General features: G+C 35.0%; 1 protein-coding gene across 4 annotated transcripts in view; it reads left to right on the forward strand.

Annotated features, from left to right (window-relative positions):
- Positions 1-15,475, forward strand: part of KHDRBS2 (KH RNA binding domain containing, signal transduction associated 2) — a 461,654-nt gene that overhangs the window by 275,931 nt on the left and 170,248 nt on the right. For all 4 annotated transcript variants that reach the window (XR_006740033.1, XR_006740034.1, XM_045572975.1 and 1 more), the window contains exon 5: positions 8,816-8,943. Coding sequence is in view for 2 of the 4 variants with exons in the window: in XM_045572975.1 (XP_045428931.1) it covers positions 8,816-8,943 (128 nt within the window). In the remaining 2 variants the exon portion in view is untranslated. The remainder of the gene's footprint in view (positions 1-8,815; positions 8,944-15,475) is intronic.

Below are 15,475 nucleotides of genomic sequence, written 5' to 3' on the forward strand. Positions count from 1 at the left end.
TTGGGTCTCCATAGAGTTGCAAAGTCTGCCACTGAATGGGGCCACCCAGCAGGAGCTTCAGAGAGATCTGCAGATTCCTTCTCTTTGTCTTCGGTTTGGAGGTGCCCAGAAGAGGCCCAGTTGTGAATCCTGGCAGGCTGGTGCCAGTGCCTTTTATTGATAGGTTTGGAACTCCCTGACCCAGCTGCAGCTTGTTTGGGATTTTCAAGCACAGGCTATTCATTGGCCAAAACTGTTGCAGGCAGCTTTGGGTGGGGTTATAAATTGGATGAGGAGGGGTCTCAGGGAATCACCAAGGCAGAGCAAACTGAAATGGCTGCCAGTCAGCCCTGCAACCAGGAAGTTCCTAGCATAGGAACAATGACCCCTGGGAGCACCTCTGTTTGGGAGAAAGCCACCCCGGAGTTCCTGTCTAATGCCAGACAATCCAGTTCTCATATTTCTCTAGGTCTTCCAGAGCCTCGCTCAGCACTGGAGCTCAAAAGTGGGACTTGTAAATTCAGTTTCTGTGCTAGCCTTTTAAGAGGAGCAGCTGGGTCTTCAGCAGCCTCTGTGTCACTGAGCCCCAATTTGCCTTGGTTTTTACAGTGCATAGTTGTGGGGACTTCTTTTCCCAGCTCTGGGTCCCTGGGCTGGGGGTTTGGTATGGGGCTGGGATCCCATGCTCCTCCTGGCAGCCTTTACAGAGACAACCTCAGTCTGGATTTAAAAAAGCAGCACAGGTGGGTGCAGGATCAACCCTTCCCTGCCTCCACACCTCCTACCAGTCTCAGTGCACTTTCTTCTTTGCTACTCTAGTTGTACTTCCATTCAGCCACCTTTCTGGTGGTTCTGGATGATGGTTGTTCTGTATTTTTGTTGTAATTTTGATGTGTTTGTGGGAGGCAGTTTGTACGGGCATTTGCCTACACCACCATCTTGGTTCTAGTTATCTTATTTTTTTATGCTTGTTACCTAGTGTGCAATATATGTAATAATGTGAAAAAAGAAGAAAACGTTCTTGAGTAACAGAATTACCTTAACTAGCAGTTCTGTATAGATAGCCCATAACATTTTCCTTTGTGATATTCTATCTCCTTTGATGAATAAGCTTTGGGAAGCCTTTATACAGACCTTATGCGAATCAAGCACCAAGCAGATTCTTAATAAATCTTAATTGACTGTTTTTGACCACATTTTGTTAATGAATTTTTCTAGTCCCTAGCCTGGGCTGATTAAAACTCACCCTTGTGTTGGCTAGGGATGAGTTTAATAACTAAGATATTTTGCTAAATAATATTCAGCACAGCTCTAGGTGTTGTCTGAAATAGCTTCCTACCCATTCCAACTCAGCTACAGATTTAATATTGGCACAGGACTCATTTCTTCCCACATTTTCTTGTTTATTACTCTGATGTAAGTGCTGTAACCTAGCTGTTTGTAAAGGCTGAGGACGTCCCAGGTCTCATTCTCATGGCCCAGATGGGTAGCAGTCTGCATTTCATTCTCCCCTGATATCGTCTGGTAGTCTTGGCATTGGAAGGGCCAAATACGCACTCACATGTTACCCGTGGTTATAATCACAGTTTTAAACGTGCAGCAACAGTGCCCATCTTTGTCTCAGAGGAGAGAATTTGGCAGGAAAAATGGTCCTTCATTGTGCCTCCAGGTAGACTGTCTACACCTGTCATTACCTGGCATCCATACACAAGTGGAATAATCTTCCCAATTTGTATTTGGGCAAAATGCCATCCTAGCAGATGGACATGAGTGTATGTAATTGGGAAATTATACATATACATTAAATAGGCAGACTAGAAGCATGAGTCCTTTCTAGGAACATCCAAACATCTGTCTGCTCTGAGCTCTTCTGAGTACTGTCACCATATGTCATCACAGTGAGAGGGCCATGTCAGAGATGAGAAAGGAGCACTCATGAATTTCATGAAAACTGTTACATGGGGCAACTTTGCCTCACCCGGAACAAAGGAACCATACAAGTATTGTGAATATCTTTGTTATGATTTCAAGATAGCAAATTTTAAGAACTGATTTTGGTATGGGGGAAAAAAATAAACAAATGATTTCTCATATTATGAGAAAATTAAAATTTGGATCAATTTAAAAATGTTTTTATATGATATGCTTGGGTTATTTAGGCCTTGATAGACTCATTTAAAGGCTAACTATTACTTATTTAAATTGCTTTTGTTTAAAACCACAGCCATCATACCAATCAGCATTTTTAAAACAACTTTGTAACTCATCTTGCAAGGCAAGGAGTATTTTTAGCCGGTGTTTGTTTTATTTACTGCACGTGTGCCCCAAAGTAGTAAAGCAATGTTTATTATTTGAAGTGTGGAATCTCAATAATTTGTAATCCTGTCTAAAATAAGATTAAGGTTTTATTCATAACTACTTTTCATTTTTCGACAGTAATAGTTTTAAAAATATGAGTAGACCTTTTTTAAAAAATTTTGAAATATGTCAGCTTTGCATATAAATTAAAGGATTATATTAAATTATCTTTTAATACTTATTCATTAAATGACTGAAAATTATTTCTTGTTTTTTGTTTTTTTTTTCAGTCTGAATTTCTATAACTTCACCTTTCTTTCCCCCTTATGAAGTTCTCACATGTTTAGGTGATTGTCTATCTCTATCTCTTTCTCTCTCAGGACTATTTCATTATTAAATTAATGAATAAAATTATACTAAAATAATATCATAAAAATACAAGTCATCATTATTATTACTAATTGTAAACTTACAATTTTACTTTTCAGTGAATCTCTGTTAGCAAATTTAACATAAATGTTAAAATTTCATAAAACTACAACCAATCATTCATATGCATTTTTTATGACTCCGGAATCTTAGAACTCAGTACTACTCAAATTAATTAGTATGTAATATATTTCTTTTTTCTATTTTTTTAAGTGCAGGCATGTGATTTCCAAACCTGCTATGATTTTATTTATTTTTTAATATATATGTATATATTTTATTTCAGAGAGGAAGGGAGAGGGAGGGAGAGAGATAGAAACAATAATGATGACAGAGAATCATCAATCATCTGCCCCCTACATACCCTACACTGGAGATTGAGCCTACAACCCAGTCATATTCCTTGCCTGGGAATCGAACCCTGGTTCATAGGTTGATGACAACCAGTGAGTCACTGCAGCTTCGCCAATATGTGATATATTTCTAATGAGATAACTCAAGATAAAGTTGGGATATTTTGTTTACTAGTATCTTTAAAAATTTATATACCTGACTCATTGACAATACACATGACAAATGTTCAACACGATGGTCTAGCTCAATGGTCAGCAAACTCATTAGTCAACAGAGCCAAATATCAACAGTACAATGATTGAAATTTCTTTTGAGAGCCAAATTTTTTAAACTTAAACTTTTTCTAACACCACTTCTTCAAAATAGACTCGCTCAGGCTGTGGTATTTTGAGGAAGAACCACACTCAAGGGGCCAAGGAGCCACATGTGGCTCACTAGCTGCTGTTTGCTAACCACTAATCTAGCTCAACTAGACTTATGTAGTAGTTATGAAACATTAATTAAAAGTTAGGCCTGGCCAGTGTGGCTCAATGATTGAGCACTACTTATGAATCAGGAGGTCCCAGTTCAATTCCTATTAGGTCATAGGCCCCAGGTTTCAGGCATGATCCCCGTTAGGTGTGCAGGAGGCAGACAATTAATGATTCTGTAATTTTCTAAACACCAAAGTCTGTAATTTTATATGTTAGTGCTTATTTCCAGTCCTTTAATAAGCACAATTCTATATAACATATAATAAAAATAATATATAGGATATATTTAGTCTAGAGAATACTAGTATTTAGAATTTTATCTCTACACCTGGGCATTTAAAATAACTTCCGTATTTGTAACATTTAGGTGCTTTATTACTATAAATACGGTGGTATACATTTTGATTGTCCAATTATAAAATCTTGAGTTTATTAAAAGACTTGATCATTTAACATTTAATGATCCAATATTGAAATTAACAAGTTAGCTGGTTATCTTAAATTATACAAATTTGCATTATAACTATGATTAGAAACTTTTTGTCACTACATCATTTTACTGTTCTCTTAGGCAATCTCTGTGCTTCAATGATCACAATATGTGTGGATGACATTCAAATTTACTCACCAACCCAGACTTGAATTTCTGAGGTAGCCCTTAATGCTTCTTTGTACACTTAAACTTAAGGCGATCATGCTCAGATATAGATTCTTCACCTCCAAACTTTTTTCCCCATTTTTTTCTTTCTCCGATTAATGGTGTCATTGTAATCCTAGTCATTTCTGATTCTAAAATTGGCTTTTTCTTTCTACTTTTCCTACTCATATGTTCACTTCCCACTAATGTCCTTTTAAATTTCTTATAGTTGCCAGTATTCTCTCTCTCTTACCAACACAAATGTACACACTAGTCTTTTCATTGTTGCCACAATTCATCTGTGCCAACCATGTTGTTCTACTCTCCAGCCCGAAATATGCTTTGTGTTTTCTAAAGTTTCACTCTGTGAATCTTTCATATTTTCTTAAGTGAAAAGTTAAAAGATGCAATTCATTTTATTGAAAACATTTACTATACCCTTTTCGATAATCAGAAACCTTTTAAAATTTTATCTTTATATAATGATTTTTAAATAAACGAATGGCAAGTACTTCAATTTTATCAGTTTGTTGATATAATTGTCTCCACCAGTGTTAACCTTAACAGATTTACCAAAGCTCTTGGTTTAGTTACCTTAGAAACTCAATGTGTCAACACTCTGTATTTTCAGTATGGGTTCTCCACGAGGAAGGTGGCAATTTGGGATTAAATATGCAAGCATTTTATTAAGGAGCATTATATGAAAATAAATAAATAAATAAATAAATAAATAAATAAATAAGGATGCCAAGGAAAGCTGGAAAGCCCTCACACTATGATATCTGACCCAAAGGAAAAAAAGAGGTGGAAAGTCCTAGACTTTCCTGGTGCAATGACATTATAGGGAAATTCTTTATGATTATATAGTGAATAGGACTCCGCCAGCCTTATTATATTTTTTGATTCTGGCATCAAATATATATGCTCTAATATATATTTTACATATGTCAAATTAATCTGCAATTTGTCCGTCTTTATCTCAACCTTCAGTGTTGCCAACAATGAAAATGCATCCATTTTTAACAATTCATAAGGACCCTGTGAGTCCATGGTTTTCCTCAGATAAGAAGCTGTAAAGATCCCCTTTCTTATTAGGAATATATGTGGAAAATTATGGGATTTTTCATTTTCATGGTGGCTTGTCAGTTCATTCAGAAATAGCAATTCATCATATTCCCTGTTCCTAATAAAATAATAAGCATGTTTTTTCTTCAGTTTGGTTGTTGCTTGAATGAGAAAATTCAGAGGCAGAAATTTAATAATTCATGACTGGCTAGAAACTGTAATTTTCTTCTGTATAGCTCTTCTGTCAGCCAACTGTGTTGAGCCCATTATTACTATAACCAGGTACTAAAGAGGATAAACATAAATGAAATATGTTAAAAAGAAGGAAATAAATGCCTTTGGATGGACTAGTACTTTTGCTTGTAATCGAGACAGATTGTAGGTAAACCTGTGCTTTAGAAATTCTTATAGGCTGAAAGCAAACCTGCCATTTTCTAGATAGAGGTGTATAGGTGAATGCACACAGTTTTTATTTCATGTTAGTATAACGTAAGTAGAGCTAAACTGGCATAATTTTTTTTCAATTTTATTTGAGTTACAGTGTATAGTAATATTATTTTGCATTAGCTTCCAGTGTACAGCATAGAGTTTAGACAATGATATGCTTCACAAAGTGGTCCCTCCGATATTTCTGGTACCCACCTGGCACCATTCTTAGTTAATGCAATATTATTGACTATATTCCCTATGCTGGTGACCATTTTGCAACTACCAATTTGAACTTCTTAATCCCTTCAACTTTTTTTCACTAAGCGCCCCCTCCCCCCAACCCTTCCCTCTGGCAACCATCAGTCTGTTCTCTGAGTATATGAGTCTGTTTCAATTTTGTTTATTTTGTTCCTTAGATTCCATATATAAATGAGATCATGTGGTATTTGCTTTTCCCTGTCTGACTTAGTTAACTTAGAATAATACCCTCTAGGTCCATCCATGCTCTCGTAAATGATACAATTTCTTTTTTTTTTTTCTTTTTTTTTATGGCTGAGTACTATTCATTGTATAATATATATGCAGCGCTGATTTTTATTCACCCATCTGTTGATGGGCACTTATGTTGCTCCCATAACTTGGCTGTTGTAAGTAATGCTGTAATGATCATAGGGATGCATATAGTGTTTTGAATTAGTGTTTTGGGATTTTTCAGATATCAACCCAGAAATGGAATCATTGGGTCATAAGGCAGTTTCATTTTTAATTTTTTGAGGATCCTTCAAAACTGTTTTCTATTGTGGCTTTTCCAATCTGCATTCCCACCAATAGTGAACAAGGGTTCCCTTTTCTCCACATCCTTGCCAACATTTGTTGTTTTTTAGATTTATTGATTATAGCTATTCTGACTATTGTAATGTGATATTGATTGTGGTTTTAATATATACTTCTCTGATTAGTGATATTGAGCATCTTTTCATATGACTATTGGCCGTCTGTATGTCCTATTTGGAGAAGTGTTTATTCAGATCTTCTACCCATTTTTCAATTGAAATTTTTTCTTTTTTTTTCTGTGAGTTCTTATACATTTTGGATATTAACCCCTTACTAAATGTATCACAGGAGAATATCTTTTGTCATTCAATAGGTTGTCTTTTTGCTTTGTTGACAGTTACCTTTGCTGTGCAAATATTTTTTCACTTATGAGAGAGAGAGAGAGAGAGAGAGAGAGAGAGAGAGAGAGAAATTTGTTGTTAATTCATGAATTCGTTGGTTGATTCTTATGTATGCCCTGTCAAGGGATTGAACCCACAGCCTTAGCATACTGGTTCTATGATCTAACCAATCAAGCTACCAGACCAGGGCTAATGTGCAAAAACTTTTTAGTTTGATGTAGTTCCACTTGTTTTATGTTTTTCTTTTTAAATTATAATGAGATAATAGACTTGATTTTTGATCCCACAACTAAGTCTCAAACAACTGTTAGCTTGGTCTTTACAAATATCTCTAGTCTCATTTCCTAAGCATCTTCTCAGCAGTAGGAAATCTACTAGATATTTCATTTAAATATATATTTACTGAAAAAATAATTTAATCAGGTTGACTATTTGGCAAAATCCCTTGCAAGAAATTTGGTCTTGTCCAAAACATCCAGAGATACATTTAACCACACCCAAAAGATTATTGATATGTGCTGACATATTAACAGATCATGAATCAAGAGATCCCACCTCAACTTGTTTTTTTCCTCTGAGAATTTCTCTAACTGCAAGATTCTTTCTCAGAAATCATGCTTAATATAAATTGTATTCAATTGTGTTCTTCTTCAAGATTAGAACCTTAATCCATGTACCTAACCCCATGAGCCATTACCAGCTGGGACATATAGGCAAGAAGGGTGATTTGGGGCAATACAACCACAGCACACTGATTGGACCAGTTTAAAATATATATATATATATATATATATATATATATATATATATATATATATATATATATATATATATACCTATATATATAATAAATTGACCTATCAATTTATTTGGTTGAATTTGACAGCTTCCCAGTTGTCCAACACTGTGTGTGTGTGTATATATATATATATATATATATATATATATATATAAATTCTGTAAACCAAAATGTAAATAAACATTATGGTCTATTTTAACTCAGGGACATTTTATAAGCATGGATAGTTTTGACACCAAATATCAATGACCATCTGGTATGGAGCAAATAAACTCATGGATGTTTTGGACAGGAGCAACTTTCAAGAACTTTTTATATGAATCAAATATCTCAGTGGATGTTTTGGACAGAAACAATTACTCAGTTTTGTAGTGTTTAATCAGGTGCATGTGTTTATTAGTAAAAGAAGAAACAGGTAAGACTGACACTTGTTTTTGTTTTTTTTATTTTTTGAAGATAGCAGTTATCTTTAGTGGCACAGACACACTCTTGGGTCATATTGAAGTAACTGATATATTTCCACATTGAAAAAATATGGATAGTTCCTTTGACTTTGACTAAATCTTTGGTTATTACTATGAAATTTGCCTTCTGCTATCACTATCACTCTCTGTCAATCTAATATTAGAACACAGAAAATGTCTTATTTTTAAACTGCCTATCAATTTATTTGGTTGAATTTGACAGCTTCCCAGTTGTCCAACACTGTCCCTATTATTTGCATTTTTTTATTATGTTAACATAATAAAATACCTACTAAATATCTATTGTGGGCCATGAGATTGCCCCTTTTTGGTTTATGCATCAGGAGTTATATAAGTTGTTTTTCATTTTATTGTTAGCAATCATCACCTTTGTACATGCCAAGATTTTACTCCAAATCATTATCTTCCCTTTTCTGGCTAACACATCAATTAATATCCCAGCAAAAGTTATCTGATTTCCTGCTGAGTACTTACTTCCTTAATAAATAAAGCAACTTCAGTTTCTTTATGTACAAATAAGAATTTAAAGTATATACACTTTTATTTTAGATATTTGTATACAAGGTCCAGAAAGTAAATTAAAAATGTTCTTTTTTACTATGTTTGTTAGTCTCCAAGAACCCCATATCCTCTTTTTAACTCATCAGGTCATGTTTTGTGTTTGTTTGTTTTTTTCTTTCTTTTCTTTCTAGGACTATAATGATGAAATTCGTCAGGAACAGCTACGTGAGTTATCCTACTTAAATGGCTCAGAAGACTCTGGTCGTGGCAGAGGTATTAGAGGCAGAGGGATCAGAATAGCCCCCACAACGCCTTCAAGGTACATTGGTTTTTACTTTAAGTAAATTAGCAGCCAATGAGGCTGGCAAGCTTTTGCTGGTTTATTCTGTGGCATGATCAGAGCAAGGAATAGGCAACACCAACCTCAGCCACAATAACCCCCACCTCTACAAAAACAACAACAATGAGTGCTTATAAAGTAATTAAGAATTTTCAAAAATTAACTCATCAAATCTCCATACCAAGATTAAATATTATATACAGGTGGTAAATTGAGATACAGAAATATATCAGACTCTTTTTTTCCAGATTAAAGAGCTAGTTTGACTCAAGAAATCACAGTTTGAGCTCCAAACAATTACCCTAAGGAAATAAGAGATTTTCCTTCTTTGGTTCTGTCCCTAGGATTAAGACATGCAGATGACACACTAAATGCTTTTGAATCAGAATGACCTTGTATAAAGAGAAAGTTACAAATGTTGTCTGTGCCTTAAATAACCCTTGAATTAACTTGCCAGCTTTGTATAGAGATAGTTGATTTTAGATCAATAAATAGATGGTAGATTATATATACATATAGATTACATACATGTATACACACACACACACACACACACACACACACACACACACACACATATATATATATATATATATATAATCTTTAGAGAAAGCCAGAAGCATACTTCTTGCTTAGCAGATGGTAAGAGTATTTAAAGTTTAGTTACACTTGACTGTGCAATGTCTTTGGCCATCAGAAAGGATTTGTTTTGTAGGATTCTGAAATTGTCAAGTTTTCAACAGAAAGCATTGGTTTGCAAAGAAGTGAAGTAAAAAATATTCATAGCCTTCATACACAGACATTGTAACTTTGTCATTCTCTCACCCTGTTATATAGTTGGTCTTCAAATCACTGAACAGCATAGATCTAGAATATTATTTTTTATATTGCATAGAAATCATCTTAAGAGAGTGTAGGATATTTTGTTGTTTCAATTTATTTGTTAATTATGCTCCAAATATTTTCAACCAGTATTTTCAAAAGACCACTATTTTAATATTTAAGTCATAAATACCTCAAACAGTTCCTTACCAGAAAAAAAAAGTTAAGAATGATAAATTTCCAAATAAAACAGAAAGGCAATAACTATGTAAAGGTAAAAATGTGGCAATTCTTAAAATTATATTTCAGTCAAAACCGGTTTGGCTCAGTGGATAGAGCATCAGCCTACCGATTCAAAGGTCCCGGGTTCGATTCTGGTCAAGGGCATGTACCTTGGTTGCGGGCACATCCCTGGTAGGGGGTGTGCAGGAGGCAGCTGATCAATGTTTCTCTCTCATCAATGTTTCTAACTCTCTATCTCTCTCCCTTCCTCTGTAAAAAATCAATAAAATATATTTTAAAAAATCACATTTGACTAAAGGCAACATTTCTGAAAATGTTCTAGAGCATATTTTTATACTTTTATCTTTAATAAATAAAAACAGAATTCTTAATGCTATCCAGAAACAATTGTGTAATGCTAAAAATCTGACATAACATTTTTATGAACATACTTTTTATGGAATTAGCCTCTTAGTAAAACAGTGTATGTTGGGTTGTGAAATGACATAGCAGGTACCTTAAAATGATTTAATCATATGCTTTAAATCATGAACTTGTTGGTCTTATAATTTAGAAATGACAGTTTTGTCTATATAGATTTTTGTTCCCATTTTATATTCCTTGAGACCATTTTTTAAAATAATGCATTGACTGCTTTTGAGATTATAAAATCATTCCATTAATAGATTTTATTTTGTTATTAATGTTGCTTAATGTAATATTACATTTGCCATATTTGAGTGAACTATATGAGATTTTTATTTCAGTTAAAATGTACTAAAATTTTAATCTCTTTAATGACTTAATAAAGAATAGTGTATTATGATTTAGATTTTTAATTATTTTAAAGAAATATTTTGACTGAAAGCTTTTGGTTTTTAATATCCCATATATCTTACAGATCTAATACTATATACATAAAAAGAAAAGACAATTACTGTTGAAAATTAAACCTCACTTTCAATGCTGTATTGATATCTTTAATGTATTAATATTAATGAAAGTAAATGGAGCAGAGCTCTGTCTTCTATTTCAAACCACATGATGAAATGTATCTACAAATAAGGAATAAAGAAAAACCTTCTCAAACAGAAAATTATATATTGATCAGAAAATCCTTCAAAACAGAAGCTAATGTAAATTTTTACATATTAATGAAATTGTGTTTTCATTTACACATATTCAAAAATATGTACCTGGGATATTTTTAAAAATCTATTGCAATATAATAATTTGTTGAAAATTTATTTAACTAAAAAGATTATGTTTCAATAACCATATCTATGAGAACTAGTTCTCTGATAATACATATATACTAGGAAACAAATTCTCTGAGCATGCATACATAAACAAATGTATGTTTCACTACACATAGCTATGAAAATGAATTCTCTGATAATACAAACATACCAGAAAACACATATATATTATAATTATTTCTATCATATAACTAAAGACGTAAGATACATGACATCTCTAACACCCTTCACCACTGCATGCTGAGTGAGAGCAAACAGTAGAAAATGAAACCTTAGGGGCAGATTTTGAAGGCTGTGTTTCCTATAATGAGAATCAATACAGAGAACTAATGGAGCTTATTAAAGAGGAGAGTAATCATATTTGTTTCTAAAAAAAGACTAATCAGTCATCACTGAGGGTGATACAGAAGAGAGACTGACTCATGGCAGGAAAGCCAGGGAGAAGACAAGTCCATTATCCCAAAGAGAAATGGATGCCACTTAGAGGGTGGATATATAGGACTAGACTAGAGATTAGAATTTGTGGGAATTGGTGCCTAATTAGGTATTGGAGAAGAAAGAGGGCCCAAGACAAAGATAACTTTGTGATGTCTATCCCAGTTAGAGACTATTATATCATCAACGAAGATTGGGTGTGCCAACCAAGTTAAATGAAGGCAATAATTGTTCCTATAATTAAATCTAACTCTTTGGCTGAAACTGCTTTGGCTCAGTGGATAGAGGGTCGGCCTGAGGACTGAAAGGTCCCGGGTTCGATTCCAGTCAAGGGCATGTACCTTAGTTGCGGGCACATCCCCAGTAGGGGGTATGCAAGAGGCAGCTGATCGATGATTCTCTCTCATCAATGTTTCTAACTATCTATCCCTCTCTCTTCCTCTCTGTAAAAAGTCAATAAAATATATTTAAAAAAAAATCTAACTCTTTGGATGTGCTAGCATGACCTTTGGCAGGTGACTTGTACTTTAAGTGCCTTGGTTCTGAACCATTAAAACAGCATACCAGTAGAAATGGCTACATAAAAAGCTTGTGAAGATTTTAAAATTAGATGGTGCGTATAGGCAGGGGTTCTCAAAGTATCTGCACATTGGAATCACTGAGGGCTCCTGCTTCTAGATATTGTGGTTTAATTGGCCAGAGGTATGGCCCAGAATTAGGAAGTTTTCAAAGGTTATCAGGTAACTTTAATGTGCAGACAAGTTAAGAACCTTCTGATGTAAACCCCATATTGTGGGACATGGCAAGTGTTAGGAAGGAAGCAGATAATAGCCATCATTAGAGTTAGGGACTGCAGGGTATATCATGAGGGGAAAAAAGGATAGAGGACAGAAAATGGGGAGGGGGGCTAGAAATAGAGAAGCCAGTGAAGGAGGTTAAAATGTAAGAAAGAAGAGGGAGAAAATGTGGAGAAAAACAGAATATTAAAGTCCAAAGAAGGCATTTTCCAGATTGAGTTCTTCAGTGATAAGTATAATAGGGAGGCGAAGTGGAAAGGGGATTGTAAACAAATTGAGTAGATTTTGAAATCTGTAGGCTATTTGTGAGGTTAGTCAAGAGTTATTTCCAACAGAGTGGCAAAAACAATACCTAGATGACATTTTTAAATTTTATTTTTCAATTACAGTTTACACGTAATGTTATTTTGCATTAGTTTTAGGTGTAAGGCACATGTGTCAAACACAAGGCCCGAGGGCCAAATCCGTCCCGCCAGGCCTTGCAATGTGGCCCGCACCGTGCTGTCATCACTGCACTCCGCTGTGTTTCCATCACAATGACAGTTTATGACTGTTCAGTAAACCATTCGGCCCACGATTTAGGCTGGATTTTAGATTTTGGCCCCTTCTCTGATTGAGTTCGACACCCCTAGTGTAAGGCATAGTGGTTCGACAATCATATACTTTATAAAATGTCCCCCACTCTGATATTTCCAGTACTCACCTGGAATCATGCATAGCTATAAATTATTATTATGCTGTACCTTACAACCACATGATTAATTTGTAAATGCCAATTTTACTTCTTAATCCCTTCACACTTTTTTTTTTAAATTAAAGAATGGGTATTTGAATATTAAAAGGAGGGAAATTCAAGAAGTCAATAAAATGAAGGAAAGAATGCTATAGTGTGGGTGCAGCCAAGGACCATATTCTAAAATAGGTGATTTGAATCTTGAGTTGCATTGGAGAAGAGAGACATGGGGTTAATACCCCAGGGGAAGGACAGATTCTGGAGATAGGTTTGCTAGGATTTTGTCTTTGAGACATTGATGAAAGAATGGGATAAGAAATTAGATATGATGCAAGGATCGTACATTTTTAAAAAAAAGATATTTTTATTGATTTCAGAGGAAAATGAAAGCGGGGGGAGAGAGAGAAACATCAACAATGAGAGAGAACTGCTGCCTCCTACACACCCCCTACTTGGGTTCCAGCTGGCAATCAGGGCACATGCTTTTAACTGGAATCAAACCTGGAACCCTTCAGTCCACAGGCCAATGCCTTATCCCCCGAGACAAACCAGCTAGGGAAAGATCATAACTTTTTAAAACAGGAAGAATTTTTACAGATTCAGAATCAGATTTGACTCATCAGAAAGAAAGAAAAAAAATCCACCTCAGGCCCAGTGAGGTATAAGACTTACCTGTGATTATTCAGTGATATACCCTGGGCTTGTGAATGCATTTTAAAGGAGGTGACATATAATTTACTAGCCCCACATGGACACTTTTAAGAGTATTAAAATGCTAAACTGAACAGCAAGCTAACACAACAGCTGTAAATCAGAACTATACTGAGCAAACCTTGAAATACGCTCACTCTGTTTATGAGGAAACAAGCAGATAGATGCTCTTTCCAGTAAAGGTGATTTTGGCCTTTTCATGCTTTTTTATAGGTGTGTTTTATATTACCATGACAATATAGAATATAGTATTATATTATCATGATAATGCACAACATTGCTTCCTGGGCTCTATTGTGCTTGAAGCAGGCACCCAGCCTTCTGAGTCTTTTATATTTCAGCTTCCTCCAGTCTAGAAGTGCGTTTTCTATACATTAGACTCACAATACTTTCTCTGATAATTCCTCTATTCCTCAACTCTGTAATCTATTTAAAACTTTTAAAAGCTTTACCAGCATTCTTACTGTTCACTGGTAAGAGCTCATTTTCTGCAAGCCAGAAAGAGCCAGCTGACTGCTATTCATAGCAGAAAGCATAACCTACATTCCCCATCTGTGGGTGCAGCCAAACCGTGTGATTGTTGACATCCCAATGATCATTATTTTTTCCCGAAGCTTTAGTGTTCCTGCTGAAAGCAGTGCTTTCTGCAGGCCAGCCTTTCAGACATAATAAAAAGTGAAATAACCATGCTTCTGCCCAAAGACTTCAGACAAGCACTCCACCTTTCCAAAGGCCTCGGAATACCATAAAAATTGGCTGCATCCATTTGATCTAGGGCTTTTAGTGCAAGTTACTTTTGTGTCAAGCACCGTAGTACAGAGTATTCAGTCTATTTATTTATTTTTTATTGCGGAGTCCTAATGTATTTCAGTAGTGCCATAGTTACCAAAGGAAAATAGATTGTATCAGGGACTCTCCCAGTTCAGGGGATTACATGCATGACAGTAAATCAGTGACAATGAGCTGTGATTTCCAGTGACCTCCAGCCTGAGCTCATATAATAAACAGAATGATATCACCATGGTTAGAGTTTCACCTTTTATTAAGTATTAAAGTGCAGACAGATTTTTGTTGTTGTTTGTAAATGACAACATTGCACATCACTGTCAATAAACTCCAGCATGGAGGGGACACTGACATTTCGCAGCTCAGTTTCCTATACGGTCCAGTGAGTCATAGATTAGACAGTGCTCTCATTTGGGTCTTTTTGGTACATTTGGAACAAAAATGAGAATGGGTTGGTGTCTGTTTGTTTGGTTATGTAGTTTTATAAAAGAAAAACACCAAGGTATTTGACATGGTTTACATAACTAAGTCATAACCAGTATTTACAAAATTTGTTTACCAGTATTCACTGTGGAGATCAAAGTACGTTACATTCTGAAGAATCAAACACACACACACACACACACACACACACACACACACACACACACACACGTTTGTGCTTCTGGTGATAAATGTGGCTCCTTCCCATTGTGTGGAGGCTAAAAAGAAGCACTTTGTCTGTTTTAGTCCCTTTGTCCCTTTCT

This window comes from Pipistrellus kuhlii, unplaced genomic scaffold (assembly GCF_014108245.1).
Source record: "Pipistrellus kuhlii isolate mPipKuh1 unplaced genomic scaffold, mPipKuh1.p scaffold_m20_p_5, whole genome shotgun sequence".
Taxonomy (NCBI): Eukaryota; Metazoa; Chordata; class Mammalia; order Chiroptera; family Vespertilionidae; genus Pipistrellus; species Pipistrellus kuhlii.